An 18214-nucleotide genomic window follows, 5' to 3' on the forward strand; every position below is an offset into this window, starting at 1 on the left:
GTTTAAAGTTTTCTGTGGGTTGTTTACCAGGATATGTTACCAGTTTGGGGCATTAACTTCAGGGAAGATTGGCTGCTGATTTGTATGAGGAAACTACATTATGTGAATCGACATGACATCCTTTTTTCATACTTCCAGTATTGCCAGTCGAGCCCAACTTCATCCAAAGTGACTCAGAAACTGACAGACTCCTTTTGTTACAAGTTTACCGGAATATTACAGCACTATGACGGCATAGTGCTAATTAGGCATTAGCTCCACGTCCTTACACTAACTCCAGCTAATACTGAATACTCAAGTCTCTGATTCTTTACCTGCGAGGGTATTCAATGGCTTCCTGGTCAGGGAGAATAAATCTAAAGAAATGGAAAGCTGCCAGGCAGTTGAGGTTTCAATGTACCTCATCTGATTGTCATATTGCTGACAGTCTGATAGTTTCTTGGGAGTTTTTGGGGTTTTGCTTAATTTATTACATTTTGCCCTATTAAAATGTTTGTTTAGGGTCAATTGCTTTCTGTCTAAGAAATGTCCCAATTTTACAAGGTAAACCTACAGCAATGACCTCATTTAGGCCCCTCCTGCCTCCCCATCATTAATGAAATGGTTTTGGATGTAGTTCCTGAGTGAAGTCACCAGAGGGTGCTTTAGTCTCAAAAGCATAAGATAGGACTGAATATTCACATTATACAGTACATCTGTTTTGGAAGCAACTTTGCTTATAGGTAGCTTTAGTATGTTCTCATGTGAACCTGAGTCACTCTCTGTAACCAGAGAGTGACCCTGCTTGTTCACCTCCTTACCATCCCTTACACCTCAGGTGTCCCTTGGGGAGGTATTGAAGTGTCAGGTCAGCCCTATCCCCCTCCTCTCACACCTCGCCAGGCACACTCCAGGACCTGGCACCCCACCAATGTTCCACCTGCATACAAGGTGAGTTTGGCACACATAGGTAAATGTGCATATAATTGTGGCCTATGGTAGTAGACCCACTGGGGGAACACACATGGAATCAACCTGCAACCAAAAAAGTGGTAATCAAATCAAAATACATTTCATACTGTAGATTCTTGAAAGTAGCCACCCTTGGCCGCGACAGCAGCTTTGCACACTCTTTGCATTCTCTTAACCAGCTTCAGATGGTAGTCACCTGGAATTAATTTCAATTAACTGGTGTGCCTTGTAAAAAGTGTATTTATGGAATTTGTTCCCTTGATGTGTTTCAGCCAATCAGTTGTGTTGTGACAAGTTAAAGCTGGTATACTAGGGATGGGCAACTTGGATGGGGGCCAAAGAATTGATGTACTGTTCATCAGGGGGCCGCAGAAAACTTGTAACACACACATGTCCATGTATGTAATTAAAAAAAAGCATTAAAAGTACACTAGATGCTTGTTACCGTATATCTGTTTTTTTTTTTTTGATTGATTTTTTATGTATACATCCTTTTACACTTTTACGAATTCATCTGAGGGCTGCACAAAGAGAGGGTGGGGGCCCATTCCTGTGGTATTCAGAAGACCATCATTATGTCTGTCCTGTAGTAGTCCATATTATGTCACAGGTCTGACCTTGTGATGCTCTCTGCTGTTTTAATCACCCTCTGAAATGCTTTGCGGCCGAGGGCGGTGCAACTGCCATATCAGGTGGTGACACAGCTGGTTAGGATACTCTTGATAGTGCATCTGTTGGTGAGTATCCTGGAATCCATGCCAAATCTCCTTAATTGGCATAGGAAGAAGGGCCGTTTCCTGGCCTCCTTCACCATGATGTTAGAGTGATGAGACCAGGTCAAGTCATCACTGATGTTGACCCAGAGGAACCTGATGTTTTGAACTCTCTGCTGCAGACCCATTGATGTGTATGGGGGCGTGGTCTCCCCGCTGCTTCTTCCTGTGATCAACAATCATCTCCTTCGTTTTGCTGATATTGAGCTAGAGGTTGTTATCTTGACACCACGAAATCAGTGACCTTACTTTGTCTCTATAGGCTGACTCGTCATTGTCAGAGATCAGACCTATGATGGTGGTGTCATCAACAAACTTAATGGTGTTGGAGACGTGAGTTGCCAGGCAGTCGTGGGTGAAGAGAGAGTACAGGAGCGGGCTCAACACACAACCCTGGGGGGAGCACGTACTGAGAGTCACTGAGGAGGAGGTGGCGTTGCCCATCCGCACCACCTGGGGTCTGCCCGTCAGGAGGTTCAGGATCCATCTGCACATAGTCTAGACCCAGATCCCTGAGCTTAACCGCCATCTTGTGGGGCACAATGGTGTTGAAGGCTGAGCTATAGTTATTGAACAGCATTCTGACATATGTGTTCCTTTTGTCCAGATGAGAGAGTGGAGTGGAGGGTCAGAGCGATGGCGTCCTCTGTGGATCTGTTTTGTCTGTAGGCATACTGTAGCGGGTCAAGTGTTGCAGGCATGGTGTCTGTGATGTGTGTTTTAACTAGCCGCTCAAAGCTCCTCATGATGATTGGTGTGAGTGCTACAGGGCGGTAGTAATTCATTCAGAGGACCTTTTGCTTTTTTGGTACAGGAACAATGATGGACTTTTTGAAGCAGGTGGGGACCACTGACCGATGTAGCGATAGGTTGAAGATATCAGTAAAGACATCAGCCAATTGGTCAGCACAGACCTTGAGAACATGGCCTGAGATGTTATCTGGTCCAGGAGCCTTCCAGGTTTTAATCCTTTTTAGGGCTTTACAGACGTCTGACCTGGTCATTTGGAAAGGGATGATCCATGCCAGGGATGATGTTCTCAAAGCGAGCATAGAAAGAGTTCAGTTCCTCTGGGAGAGAAGCCGAAACTTCACCCCACACTACCTGTATTGCCTTTATAGTCAGTGATGGTTCTCAGACCACTCCACATGTTCCTGGTAGAGAGATTCTACTTTGACTCTGTATGGACTTTTTGCTGTTTTTATTGCCTTCCTGAGATCATACCGGGATTTTTATAATTGTCCCTGCTGCTGGAGTTGAATACTGCAGTCCATGCCTTTAGCATGGCACGGATACCACTGTTGACCCATGGTTTTTGATTAGGAAATGATTTAGTAGTAGTACGTGGTACAACGTCGTCAATACATTTGCTAATAAAACCAGTCATAGACTATTCGTTGATATTGCCTCCAGACGCCTCTCAGGAACTTTTCCCAGTCTGTGGAGAGGAAACAGTCACGTAAATCGGTGTCCGATTCTTCCGCCCATGCTTGAATGGACCTCGTCACTGACTTCTCTTGTTTTAGCCTCTGCCTGTAAGGGAGCAAAACAATATCGACGCGTGGTCTGATTTGCCAAAAGCAGGACGGGGGAGGAAATGGAGAGTAGACATTGGCTGTTTATCAATTCCAAGTACGCTAAGAACATACTTGTTTCCTTGAAAAGAACGTTCTTGCCAAGCGTCCTTGCGAGAATTGTCTTGCAAGATCGCGAGGACAGAGAATGCGCCTATCTGGATTGAGATGCATGGGTACTTGGCTATTCCCCTCCACTCTATGAGCAGTGTTGCCAACTTAGTGACTTTGTTGCTAGATTTAGCAACTTTTCAGACCCCCTTAGTGACTTATTTTCAAAAAAGTGACTAGCGACAAATCTAGCAACTTTTTGTGGTGTTATTGGAGACTTGTTCTTACTCTTCTCAACGAGCAGCGGGTGCCGCCGTGGGCCCCTCCCCCATCTGAAAGCACTCACAGGAGGCCCAGTCCTCGCACAGCAGTTCCTCCGAGCTGCAGTCAGAGTAGGAGATGTTAACACCTCCGCGTCCAGACTGAAAATGAATTGCGCATGCGCTCCGCCGGAGTGTCTTTTTGGGGTAAATTTTGCAGGTCCCAAGCCCGGATAAAGGAGGAGGGGAAAGTTAATTTGTAGTTCTGAACATATTTTGGGTGTTTTTACTCACTTTTTGTCTATCCTACGACGTTATTCCTCTCCTACAGGCAGCGTCAATCACGTGCAGTTTGTGCAGTTCTATTAATCCATGACAATGATGATATCTCCCCTTGTGTGTCGCTCTAAATGTTTATTTTCTTTCTAGCCTTTTGATTTTGACTTAAATAGCGCCCCCTTAGTTTTTTTGCTCAGGTGATTATTTCTTGTACATGGACAACATTTGTAAATACGCATGTATATTATTTTCCCCAAAGAGAGTTTTGTATGTTAAAAAAAAAATACATTAATGATGCTGATGGAAATTATGCAAATTAGACGATGACGTCATTTAGCGACTTCTAGCGACATTTAGGAAAGCCAGTGTCGACTTTCCTTACTGAGGAGTTGGCAACACTGTCTATGAGGGCTGTAACCTCACCAGTAGCCCCTGAATAAAATATGAATTTGAAGATGAACTGCAGAAGGTTGTATGGAGACTATAGCCATAATCATACGATATGACATTTGTATATGAAAATCAACTGCAATTCGATAAAAGCTGTCCCTCTACTGGTACTGTAATTACTTAACTTAGCTAACGTTTACTAGCCTCTCCACTGCCCTGAATAACGTAGGCTAACTGATCGAAAAGTCGGAGCTAATTTATAAATTAGCCATTCATTAAATAAAATAAGCAAATATTCAGCGACTACAATACCCATTTCTCGTCAAATTTTTTTCAGATTATGATTTCCAGGTACCATATACCTGAAATAAGAAAAGGTAAAACTTAGTACAGTTGTGGAGATTTCACTGCTCTCCTGACATCTTTAAATGACTTCTGGGATATCAGATGCGTTCTCGCTGAACAAGTCACCAACCCATGCATCCTCGATAAAAGAGGCGGATCAAGTACACATCCGGGCATTTTAGGGGTTCTTGGTAACTTGCGTTCTTTGGATTGGAACCATACTTGGGCCAGGAAAAATGATGCCATACGAGTTCACAAGAACGGACAAAAACGCAGATTGATAAACGGCCATTATCCAGAGTGTTTTTCCCGCGTTTCGGGAAATGTATGTGTTTTTTAAACTTCGGATTGGCGACATTAAAATTGACAGCAACAATAAAGGCAGCCTCCCAATGTAAACTTTCAAGCGTATCAATAACTCGAAAAGTTCGTCAAGCGCAGCCCATGCGTTGGCTTGGGATGTACACAGCTGTTAAATTACTGATGTTAACTCCCGGGATAGTAAAGGCGACATTTAATCGTAAGATGCTCCAGATCAGGAAAGCATCCAGAAAGTTTCTTCAAGTGCAGTCACAAAAACCATCAAGCACTAGATTCCTAGATACCACTCCTGGAAAGGAAAAGTTACTTCTGCTGCAGAAGATATTGTAAGTTCATTAATGTTACCAGCAGATTGCAACCCAAATAAATGATAAAAGACAGACACATCTTAACATAAACTTTTTAGTGGTGACTACATGAATCAGGTCTTCATGGTCAATTTGCTGCAAAGAAACCACTACTATTGTGTGTAAATAAAGCTGGAAAAAGGACTTATTTTATGTGTTTTCATTTCAGGCTGTAAGGCAACAAAAGGTGAACATTTTAAAAGGGGGTGGTTTCTTTCTATACCTACTGTATTTTGATTCGTTTAACACTTTTTTTGATTACTACATGATTCCAAATAAGTGTTATTTCATTGTTTGAATGGCTTCACTATTATTCAACAATGTGGAAAATACTAAACATAAAGAAATACACTTAAATTAGTACACCTCTCTGTTTTTGTGTCTTTGGTACTATTGTCAATAGTATTTGGTGATTTTTCAAAAGTCTTCATAACTCCAAGCTGATTGCACTTGTAACACATTAAGTCTTGCATTCAAAACTACTGATTTTGCTTTCATTTGGTTTGTAAACATCTTCCACCACAAGAGCTCTCATTCAAACACTAAGGGTTTGGGGAATTGTAATGAATACACTAGTTAAGTCATCCAAACATAACAGTGCAATTTTGTTAAAATAACAGTGCAATCAGTTTTGACATTATAACAATCAGTTAGTCCAAGAGCAAACAATGTAAGAGACGTGTTTCAAAATTACTCCAAACTGTGCAAAGTACATCTTTGTTGATAAAGCTAGGTTCTACCTGGCCAAAACGCGACACAGTGACAGTGTAATATAATTGGCAAATTTCCATGTGCTTGGGCAACATGGGTAAATGTATCCATGTGTGCAGCCATATCTTGAAAATGGTAGGACATAAGCCCCTTTTGGGGTATAACAATGATGGGTCTGTACACCTCATGTTCCTCAATTAAATTATGTGGATATCATCAATTTAGAGTTGATTAAGGAATGGTTTTGGGCTAATCCCTGGTTCCTGACCCTGGGTCTGGCCCCATAATCTCTTTTTCATCTTGGAGGTGAAAAGTCTATAACTAGCATCCACATGAGAATGTCACCCTCCTTTCAGCTCATTGATATGCCATGTCATGACATCACTGGTGACCACTGTCAGGTTTGGATTCACCATGCCAAAATATTTTTTCTGCCTTGCATGAAAAATGAGGATATTCCCTGTGACATGGACATGATGTCATGGCCAAATGCCAAAGACAGAATTTATGCAAATTCATGAGCGCAGATAGTTCAGCAAATTAATTTAGAGTGTGCTAAACATTGACATTTCTTTGATTCTGATAGTATTTGTTACAACTGATTAGACAAATGTTGCAATAAACTTTTTTGCATCAATTATTGTAGATGTCTTCAATGATCACACTTTTGATTATAGAATCAGCTGTGATGGGTAGTGTACAGTAAGAGTTTTGCCTAATGTGAAACCAGTGCAATAAACTGTTTAAACAGATTACTTTAATACTTCAAATAGTCATTTTGAAGCATGTGTCTTACATAGTTTGTTCCTGGACTAACTGATTGTTAAATTGACTAAAATTAGAAAATTGTACTCCTTATATTTGACCTAATTTCAATCATTGAATCAATGATCTTGTGGTGAAAGATGTTTACAGATTAAATTAAAGCAAAGTCAGTTGTTTTAAATGCAGGATTTAATGAATTACAAATGTGATCAGTATGGAGTTTTAGAGTTTTGGAAGGCCAGAACCTACTATTGATAATTGTACCAAAGCTACAAAAAATGTAATTTGCAAACTGATCTTAAATAATAAACATGAATAAATCTGAGGATTTTAGTTTACAAATCACTCTTATCCAGTCCAGATGTCCAGGGTATCAGAATATGCACTATGTTGTTGTTTATAAGTTGACTTCTACTGTTAATCTTTGAAATGTATACAGCATCAGTGCAGTGACTCAAATGTTGTTTCTGAGCATGTCCAGGCTTGCCAGTGTGCTTCCCTCTTTTGAGCAAGAGTGGGTTGCTTAGGCGCTGATGTGGGAAATCTGAGAGAGGCAAAGTGATTATTCTGAGGGTGGGACTGGTTCTAACAAAGTGCAAGAGAAGAGTAGTAGGGTGAAAGGCCCAGAGTCCTGGAGGGTGCCTGTGAAGGTGTGAGTAGAGGGGCTAAGGCAGACCTGACACCCCAACACCTCCCCAGATGAGACTTGATGTGTGAGGCATGGTCAGGAGGGCCTGAGGCAGGGTCATACACAGAGGAAAGAGCATGCTCAGGCATGCCTGTGTCTCTTAAACTCTGTAGGTAACAGTAGAGTGGGTTGCTTAGGTGCTGATGTGGGAACCCTGAGAAAGGCATAGTGTTTATTCTGAGGGTGAGTCTGGCTCTACCAAGGTGTAAGAAAAGACACAGAGACAGATTGAGGGAGAATTCCCTTTTGTTCATCATTTTTATTATTATTATTTTTTTCCCACTTTTTCAGCAATGTAAATAGATGTTTCACAAGCCAATTATGCACTTGAATTTAACTGATTTGAACCAGCTAGAGGGTGATGCAATTGGCCATCACTGTCCAGGTACGTGGAGTTAGTTATTGAATATGGTTGCCTTCCCTTGTTGCACTTCCCTTGTTGCCATTAGCAAAACAAATGGGGTAAAAGAAATTAGATGTGACACCCTACCACCTCCAAATAATGCCAGGGGTGTGAAGCATGGTCAAGAGGTTTAGTAACACCAGTCACCAGGGTTTGGGTCATATTGATTTATTTTTTTATTCAAACAATTCAAGATATTCACATTTGCTAGAATTTCAATACATATCTGTTTTTAAGATAAATAATTCAATTTCATTAAAAGCCCTGAATTAATTTAATATAAAATAATTCACCTGGACTGGAAGCTTGTTTAAAATAATTTGCCTTTCTAAAAAGATAAATATACATACAGAGCTACAGATGGACACTGATTTTATCTGTCAGCAATTATATCTGTCTAATAATATCTTAAGTATATATCTTTGATGGTTGTCTGCTTACAATGTGCTATGTTTTCGGTTGTATTTATAAGTTATATTATTTAGAAAAATGTATTACTAATAATATCATCATATTATGTTGCCTGAAACATGTGTAATTACTGCCACAATATTACAACACTCCAGATCAACAGACCAAATTATTTTGAAAGAGTAAACATTCCTATTATTATTATTTTTACCAGGGTCTCTTGTACAATTGAGCCAAAATTAGATTGAAAAAACACAAGAAAACACATGGACAGAAAGCATACACATTAAGCAATCACTTAATGTGTCACTTAAGACCATTTGACTGATCACAGTGAAAAGGTCTTGTATCAGACATTTGCCTTATTGGCATCAATGCTTCTAACGTAAGTTTACTGCAAGGCCTTCCATGAATATGGGGGTGTAATCAAAAGCTGTTTTGCCTAAATCAGTGTAGGCCCTGGGGATAGCTAGGACATTCAAGTTTCAATTGCTCTTACATGTAGGGCTCAAACAATCCCCTTTCTTTCAGTGCCAAGGCCCTTGTACTGCATAAAACATCTCCCTCCTCATGTGTTTCCGGTACCGTAACAGTTTGGAACGCTGGGCCAGGAACCAAAGGGTAGCTAGACTGAATCACAAAGCTGACAAAATGAATAAAATAAATGTATAAATCTCTCCTTGATCAAGGCTGTTAACCCAAATTCCTTCCAGGGTGATCAGTGTGGACAAGTTGGAGAGTTTGTTGTTTGAAACTTTCACAACTAGAATAATTAAGTCCTTTCATACACAGACATCATTGAACACATTTTAGCCAAGACTAAAAGACTACTAGGCCAACTACACCAATCTCATATGCTTTTATGTAGCTGGCCTGCCAGAAGTGTGTATGTCCCAAAAGGGACCAAGAGGATTATACAAGTACATTAAGCTTAGTATAGCTCAAAATGTTATCACCATCACAATTATTTTCTTAATTTCGTTTTGTATTTTTGTTTTCTCTTAGAAATGGGTCAGATTGACATTGTAAAAGAAAAATATGTACACAAGCTCAGAGAGCAGTTGATCACCAATTAATGGCATTCCACACCAGGAGGGGGGATAGGCATTTGGCAAGAAGGGAGGGGCTTTCTGTGCATGTACTATCTATCAGCAAATGTGAAAACAGTGGGACACACATACAAACAGATGAGCAAGGTAAACATGCTGAGCCATTCCTTGTTTTTGTCAAGTTATATATAAGAGTTCAGACATTTGGATCCCAAGACAGATTTTGTCTAAAAGCTCCCATTCAAATGGTTGAAGTCCGACAACTGGGCTGGTAACAAATTTCCAGCCATCTAGAGCACATTCTAATCATAGAATAGAAATATACCAAAATAGATCCTAAATATTTAAGGAACGACTGCGCTACAGCACATCGGCATTAATCGAGCTATTTTGTGTAAGACCTCGGTCATCTTCTGAGAATGTTCTTTGAATATGACAGTTCCAATAAAAAAAATCTGATGAGTCTACTTAGGGTTGTCTGTTTGGTTCGTTTTTCTACAAATTGTTGAAACCCGTTCGCCATAGCTGGGAATTTTGCTCACAAATAATATCATATTCTGCGAATATTAAATTAAACATAATATAAATATCCAATAAATTATATGCGTAGCATACAGAATAGGCTACTGTGGTGTGGCACTTGTGGCCATTTTAACCAATCCTATCTGATATGACTACATCTAGTCCAAATCATGTCACTAGCGTTGTTTAAAATTGCACTGCTCTTTGAAAGGGAATTCATAATAACTACTAGCTAATGTATTTCACCAAATAACGTGTGTGCATTCTGCGACCTGAATACACAGGGTCCTCTTGAAATTTAGCAAATGATTACGCGTTTATGTGTTCTGCGTAGCCTAATGATAACTCCACATGTCTCCGTCCATTTGTGCCGTTTGCGCTGGTTTGCTGTCTCTATGGGACGTCATGCTGCTAAGCTTCAGGTTTGCTTTTCTAAAAGAAACAGCAGCAGCAGAGTACATCACGTGGCAGTTAGAACAATTAGGACTTCATTAGAACGCTGTGGTGAGGATTCTCACACCTGGCCAGAGGCTTTGGCCGTGACGCGTGCACGCAGGATAAGGGCTAGCGATAACTTTGAACCAACAGGGTAAATGTAACTTGCTAACATTTTACTATTACATTTGCATCAATTTTGCATCCACATCTTATGGCTGTATGAGTGTCACAATACCAACAAATGTGGTTTAATATTATACCGTATGATTCTGTTCATAGCCTGGATAAATTGTAGGCAAAATATTCTCACGATTCACATCTTGATTCTCGACTGTCCAGTACCCACCGAGAGTTATTAGGCCTATAATAAAACAAAACTTTAACAGTGATTTGGACATTACAACATATACTAAGGGGAAAGACTTGTAGGCTGCGAGGAAAACACACAAAACACCTGACACCGACATCAAACATTGCCCACCTGAAAATATGAAAAGTTTATTTTAAAGAGGAATAACGATTAATTCGTTCTAATGAAGTTCTAAGTCACAAATCGCTTGAAGTAATTGTTGGACTGTCTATGCACACAACTCTCTCTATCGTGGAGTAGGGTAGAGCTTTCGAAAATACATTTTGTGCACGACCAGGAGCCTATGGAGATTTTAGAAAAAGTCACTTTAAACTCGCGACCTACGGCTAACAAAATATATGAGGTATGTACCACAATTGATTGTTTCCTGTGGGTTTATGCAGTAGTCCTAGGCATATTAATGTTTCAAGCAGGTTATCTTTGTTTTCAATGTTCCACCAAAACGTGGGAGACAAGCAACAGACTGAAGTAGTAGCCACTTCATAATCCAATTTTAAAACAGCAGCAAATTGGTTGTTTTCGCATTTCACCATTCATTTATCCCATAAGGAATTTTAGAATCACTTCAACTTAAGACTTGTGTTTTGTTTAGGTTTACGGTTTTGCATTTTAATAACTGTGTAAATCTCGTCAGGCCAATGTCACGTTTGTCAAATTTGCTTTACTTAACATTAAAAAATATATTTTTGCTTATATTTAGCCAATATTGTATGAAGTCCACTTGTCCTATTTTAACAATTATCAAAATGGTAAGGTGGTGTAAGCCTACACGAAAAACTGATCTTATTCGAAGTTGATCTAAAAATTCCCTTCGGAAGAAATTAATGGTAGGTATAAAAGCGAAATTAGACGCTTTTTAGTTTTACATCAATATGTAATGGGGATTATAACTCATACTATTTAATGTCCTAACTCTCCTGTCTCAAGTCAGTTTAAGGTTGGAATGGCTAGGTCCTGTACTTTTTTCAAGGCAAGGAAGCTTACATCAATCTGAAAAACAGTGAAATTCCATCGTGCAATGAAATGTTGTCTCTCCTTACTGAAGCAAGCTAGTTAGATCCCTACAACAGCAGCACATTTTGACAATAATGAATCATAGCAGCCCTTCGCGTGAAATACTACTAGCCTACACTTTTTGTAAACTACGTGATCACGCATGGCTTTTATTAATACGGAACGTAAAACACCACTGTATGCGCATATTGTCTTCATGACAGAACAATATAGGTGCTTCAGAGGCTTAGTCAGATTTGTGGGCATTTGGATGAACCTTGGATATACTATATGCTGAAACAATTACCAGTGACCCTAAATGACAGAAAACATATTGCATGCAGTATTTTAATTGATCAATTCCAAATGTTACGCAAACCTTAGAATCTCGACATGCGCCAGAATTTAGTAAAAAAGTATGAACGATTGAATGATTCCGTACCCTGCTCAGTCCTATTAGTTTTATAGACAATTTAATCTTCTCTCAGTTGCGTATCAATACCCAAATTGATGCTGCCATAGACTCTGTAATGGTCCTCGTTAATTGGTAAACATTTAGGACTCCCATCATTTGTCCCCCGCTGTCTTTCTCACAGATGGTGTCTCTCTTTTCTCCTCTGTGTTTTTCCAATAACCCTGCGGTACCAGATTTCTCACCCTCACGCTGCGGACCGCTGTTTGGACAACTGGAGAACTCTTCACACCAAATTGCCCTGACCCCAATCATTTGGTAGACAGGCTCGCCCCCTGCCACTGGTCATTTGGCAGCTCAAATCCCCCACACCCCCTTTAGGTTTAGAGGTCTTTATAAGCCTCTAGCGGTGTTGCCAGTGGGACAGTCCTTTAAGGCTCCTCTCGTCGCCGTGTTAGGATACAAAAGCTTGTCGCTTATTTAGGAGCCAGAGCAGAGAATAGATAACCCCGCGTTTATAACATAAAGGGAAATACCGTTATTCTTTCGCCAACCGGATACAAGCTACAGAAATGAGTACCGCATGCCTGATCGTCAAACAGATGCCCTTCTGTGTTGCTCCGCGACCGGCAGTGACGGACACTCACTCGCAGACAAACGATGGGTAAGCGCCACAAAGAAGATAACTAGATATCACGAAACAAAGCGCTTTAGATGATCACGTAATGCAGCAGTAGGCCAATTTAATTTGTATAATAGCCCTTATATACTGACTCGGATAATATCATTAGTAGGCTTCATTTTTTACAATTGTGCTAAATTAAATTATTTAATGTAACCTAAAATTATTTATATAATGTGTAGACAAGTGTTTTATATAACGTTGACATGCGTGGGTTCGTACAATAGGATACATTCCTAGCCTTCCAGCAGAGGCATTGCATTCTTCAAAGCACGTTTTCCTTTCACATCCTAGAATGTTAATGAGTTCTGTTTGATTGACAGTAACCGTCCTGCTCTTGCTTTCTCCTCTACAGTTTTCCTTCGCTATGGAGACCATGGCTCCCAACCAGGAATGCTCCGCAGAGGGGATGCGAGAGAAGCAGACAGTCATGTGTAAGTCTATATGTATTTATGTTATATTTTTTTATGTTTTTTTTCCACATAAGTTTCTTTCAGAATAGAAACAATTAGCTCAACTTCAGTTTGGTCACCTGTTTTACAGGAAAATATGACAGTTGAGAAAGCAGTATATGCCTGGAATTTAATTTAGCATTTGTAGTATATTTTATAGGATCACCATTTGTTGTTGCTAAAGCAGCTCATCCTGGGGTCAACAAAATATAAAATATGACATAATACAGAACAGTATTTGACCAGAACAGCTCAAGGACCAAGCCATATTAAATAAGACTACTAATAGAACAAAAACATGTCCTGTACAGTGACACTACACTGAGAAAAGTTGTGGTGTCACTCATACATTCATATATTATGTAGGAGATGGAATGGAGTTGAATGTCATCATGGGTCTATGTAATACTGTAAAGTAAATACAATTATTTTCAGATTCTGGGATGGCAAATAAAAACCTGGTTACATGTGTGTTTTGGGCAAGTGGATATAGACTACAAGATTGTGCCTGCATCTGTGTACCATTTTACTGAAGCAAGATAGGAGCTGTGTGACAGCATTCTAGGCGGTGGTATCCACCAGCCTTGTTGACGGAGAGTTATTACCACTTGAAGCAGTGTGGCAAAGTAGAAGGTGTGAGGGTTTAGCTCTTTTCCTGTCACTTAGCCAATGAAAAGAGGCTCATAGGGTGTCTGTTGCACATTATAGGGAATGCCGATTAGGAGGCCATGCGGCTCTCCCCCTGAGCTGGGCCCGGCCCCACACCCCACACCCCACCTCACATCTAACCAACACTTAAGGTGACAGCCACAGAGTAATGCCTATTACATACAGCCTATTAACTTAGCACTTTCCTGCTGTTTGCCAGAGAAACAGTAAAATGGACACCTCAGCTAGGGTTGTCATCTTGGGAGACAGGCTGACATAGGTTCCCACAGGCACTACACAAACAGCGAAACACCTTTTGACTGCCCGGATGTTTTCAGCACCCTAGTTGCCAGTAAGGTAACCAGCTACAGTGTGGTTGGTGCTGGTTTTACTCAGACCAAGCAAGAGGTCAGGTCGTGATGATCTCTCTCCCTCTCTCTGCGTATTTACAGCCTTCCTCCAGTCCAACAGAATCCAACCCTACAGCTCCAAGTGTTGTCCAATTTAGTGGGAAGTCCCAGTCTTTCCAGCATCCTGTCAGGTCAGTATCATGTCCCAATAATCTACACTCCTACTGCTCCACAACAGTGTAATCTGTCAATATAGATAATGTATCTGTATTGGTTATAGCCAAATTATAACTATGTACATTACTGACATATCAGGATCATCCCTGAATGATTTACTTCAGTCAAATAGCTTATTTTGTCAGCTTTTAGTCAGTTTCAAGGGATACATTTATTCAAATGTCTTAATTCTTTCCACCCCAGACTGTTTTGGCCCAAATCCAAGTCGTTTGACTACCTGTACAGTGACGGAGAGGCTCTCCTGAGGAACTTCCCTGTCCAGGCGACCATCAGCTTCTATGATGAGTCAGACAGTGAGGATGAGGACAACGAGTGGGAGGAAGAGGCGGACAGTGAGGAAGAAGAGTGCCTAAAACCTCAGTCCCACTTCAGTAGCTATAACTAGAGTTTTAAGGGGCACTGATGAAAGACATTGAAAATTCCAGAACATCCCGTTGGGGCTTTTAACACGTTGGGGGTTTTACAGAAAATAATTTGATTTAAATAACATTAACTTCAAAGTAAAATAAAACACTAGCAACAAATAACTTGCGCTGGGCCAACATAGCGAAACACATGCAAAAGTGCTTAGGCCAGATCACTGACCTGGAAAGCATATATATACTCCCTGATTATATTGTTTTCCTGGTAAATACCATAGAGCACTTTGTCAAACATGTGCTATTGTTGGTGAAAGCAAAATTGTTTTGGTGCCAATATGAGTTGTTTTCAGTAGCTTCCCAACGACAATTGTTTATCTTATTCAGTTTTGTGTATGGTGCAGGACCAGACTTTATATTTTACTGCTCATTCCACTCCAACAGACACAGAGAATATCTGTCAGCAAAGTGTACCACTTAACCTCAGAAAGGTAGTGTGCAATAATTAAGATTTTCACCTGTTTACAGTATATTTTTTTGGCAAATGAAAATCTTCATACAAGTTTTGATCATCTGGATAAAACAAATCATAGTGTAAAAATCTCTCTTTGTGATCTCTTTGACTGTCAGTCAAAGTCATAGAATGTCAAACACAATTCATGTCATATGTTCAGTACATAGCATGCCGCACAGAGAACTGATTGTAATGTCTTATATATTCTAGATTACATTTCTTAAATCCATAACAGCCAAATGTGAATTCTGAAGCCGGTTTTTCAACCGTTATCTTATACTGGGGCTATGTTGGCAAAGGCTCTGTAAATCTAAGAGTTAAATGTGTTGAAGTGACTATTCCATGTAATGGAAACTAAGCTGTAAACCGTAATATGTACAGTCATTCTCTGTTGTCAATAATCATCTTTGGGGGTAGTGGAAGGATTTAAAATCCCACTTTGGGATAGTTTATTTTGTTTACAAACAAATCTCAGGATCTGAATCTTGTTTATGTATATACAATCTATTCACATTTTATTTACATTTATAACTTATAATGTACAGTTGTATATACTTGCGTACAATATATTTATATATTTTCTATTTTTCTATATCTTCTATTTGTATATTGTATACTGCAGCTGTTGAAATAAAATTATATTTTGGGAAAATCAAATCAAAGAAGATCATTTTCTATTGATCTTTATTAGTTGATAACATGATCAAAGACATAGTTACAAATCCTCAGAATCCCACATGGCTCCCTGTTCCCTACATACTGCAAAATTTAACTAAACCAGTAAGGGAAGTAGGGGGCCATAGATGTCCACTACACATGGTGCCATTCAGTGTGTGCACATTATCACTGTTGTTTTGAGGGAATCAGGTTCCACACAGGTTTGACCCTTCTATCTATCCCTACCTCAATCTGCTACTTCTCTGTGGCTGGGGACAGAGTAGGTCTGCTCTGTGTCATAGACTGCATCCAAAATTGTACCCGATTCCCTGTTATTGGGTCCATGTAGGTTTGAACAGACCTCTACAACCCACCCATAGGGCTTGGGTCATAAGGAGTGTACAATGTAGGGAATAGGGTGCTATTTATGACATACTCAGGAGTTGTCTCAGGCAGGGGTTGATTTGATGGAAAGCAGAAAGAGGGCAGAAAGAGGGCACCCAGGACTGGGGTCGGAGGGTAGGCTCTCAGGGGTCAAGGTTCACTGGAAGGCTCTGTTGAGGTCAGTTTAACCACCTGACCTGTCACATAGAAACCCCTGGCACCCCCACCATTGTAACACCCCTGACTAGTTCATGCATGCACACATACAGTGGGGAGAACAAGTATTTGACACACTGCCGATTTTGCAGGTTTTCCCACATAAAAAGCATGTAGAGGTCTGTAATTTTTATTATAGGTACACTTCAACTGTGAGAGACGGAATATAAAACAAAAATCCAGAAAATTACATTGTATGCTTTTTAAATAATTAATTAGCATTTTATTGCATGACATAAGTATTTGATCAACTACCAACCAGTAAGAATTCTGGCTCTCACAGACCTGTTAGTTTTTCTCGGTAGTAAGTCAGACTCGTTCCAGGTGGGGGTTGGCCTCCGCCAGGGCTGCGCTTTGTCACCAATCCTGTTTGTAACTTTTATGGACAGGATATCGAGGCGTAGTCAGGGTGGGGAGGGGTTGCAGTTCGGTGTCCTGGGGATCTCATCGCTGCTTTTTGCGGATGATGTGGTCCTGATGGCATCAACGGTCTGTGACCTTCAGCACTCACTGGACCGGTTTGCAGCTGAGTGTGAAGCGGTTGGGATGAGGATTAGCACCTCTAAATCTGAGGCCATGGTTCTCAGCAGGGAACCAATGGAGTGCCTTCTACGGGTAGGGAATGAGGCCGTTACCCCAAGTAAAGGAGTTCAAGTATCTCAGGGTCTTGTTCGCGAGTGAGGAGACAATGAAGCGGGAGATTGGCCGGAGAATCGGAGCAGCAGGGGCGGTATTGCATTCACTTTACCGCACCGTTGTGACGAAAAGAGACCTGAGCCGGAAGGCAAAGCTCTCGATATACCGGTCAATCTTCCTTCCTAAGAACAAGATTACGAGTACAAGCGGCTGAAATGGGTTTTCTCAGAAGGGTGGCTGGCTTCTCCCTTAGGGATAGGGTGAGAAGCTCAGCCATCCGTGAGGAACTCGGAGTAGTGCCGCTGCTCCTTTGCGTCGAAAGGAGCCAGTTGAGGTGGTTCGGGCATCTAGTAAGGATGCCCCCAGGACGTCTCCCTAAGGAGGTGTTCCAGGCACGTCCATCTGGGAGGAGACCTCGGGGTAGGCCCAGGACTAGGTGGAGAGATTATATTTCGACACTGGCCTGGGAACGCCTCAGGATCCCCCAGTCAGACCTGGCAAATGTGGCTCGGGAAAGGGAAGTTTGGGGTCCCTTGCTGGAGCTACTGCCCCTGCGACCTGATACGGATAAGCGGATGAAGATGAGATGAGATGGAGATGTTTGAACTCGTTACCTGTATAAAAGACACCTGTCCACACACTCAATCAAACAGACTCCAACCTCTCCACAATGGCCAAGACCAGAAAGCTGTGTAAGGACATCAGGGATAAAATTGTAGACCTACACAAGGCTACAGGACAATAGGCAAGCAGCTTGGTGTGAAGGCAACAACTGTTGGCGCAATTATTAGAAAATGGAAGAAGTTCAAGATGATGGTCAATCTCCCTCGGTCTGGGGCTCCATGCAAGATCTCACCTCGTGGGGCATCAAAGATCATGAGGAAGGTAAGGGATCAGCCCAGAACTACACGGCAGGACCTGGTCAATGACCTGAAGAGAGCTGGGACCACAGTCTCAAAGAAAACCATTAGTAACACACTATGCCGTCATGGATTAAAATCCTGCAGCGCACGCAAGGTCCCCCTG

General features: G+C 41.0%; 1 protein-coding gene across 3 annotated transcripts; it reads left to right on the forward strand.

Annotated features, from left to right (window-relative positions):
• The first annotated feature begins 859 nt into the window (after positions 1 to 859).
• ripply1 (ripply transcriptional repressor 1) lies at positions 860 to 15849 on the forward strand. Of its 3 annotated transcripts, none has more exons than XM_010864923.5 (5): positions 10345 to 10429; positions 12290 to 12717; positions 13091 to 13169; positions 14288 to 14376; positions 14606 to 15849. In XM_010864923.5, exons 2-5 carry the CDS (start codon positions 12626 to 12628, stop codon positions 14805 to 14807), a joined length of 462 nt encoding a protein of 153 aa, XP_010863225.2. In that variant the 5' UTR covers positions 10345 to 10429; positions 12290 to 12625; the 3' UTR covers positions 14808 to 15849. The 3 variants fall into 3 exon arrangements, with proteins under 3 accessions (XP_034149331.1, XP_010863225.2, XP_010863226.2); XM_010864924.5 differs by lacking the exon at positions 10345 to 10429 and adding an exon at positions 10829 to 10991; XM_034293440.1 differs by lacking the exons at positions 10345 to 10429; positions 12290 to 12717 and adding an exon at positions 860 to 930.
• The last annotated feature ends 2365 nt before the right edge of the window (positions 15850 to 18214 follow it).

Source organism: Esox lucius, chromosome 7, assembly GCF_011004845.1.
Source record: "Esox lucius isolate fEsoLuc1 chromosome 7, fEsoLuc1.pri, whole genome shotgun sequence".
In the NCBI taxonomy this organism is placed as follows: Eukaryota; Metazoa; Chordata; class Actinopteri; order Esociformes; family Esocidae; genus Esox; species Esox lucius.

What these genes read in the sequence shown, in the direction of transcription:
- ripply1 (XM_010864923.5), top strand. Translation starts at nt 12,626, where the DNA reads ATGAGTACCGCATGCCTGATCGTCAAACAGATGCCCTTCTGTGTTGCT. An exon ending in CACTCGCAGACAAACGATGG is followed by an intron (nt 12,718 to 13,090) that starts GTAAGCGCCACA and finishes TCTCCTCTACAG; the next exon opens with TTTTCCTTCGCTATGGAGAC. An exon ending in AGAGAAGCAGACAGTCATGT is followed by an intron (nt 13,170 to 14,287) that starts GTAAGTCTATAT and finishes GCGTATTTACAG; the next exon opens with CCTTCCTCCAGTCCAACAGA.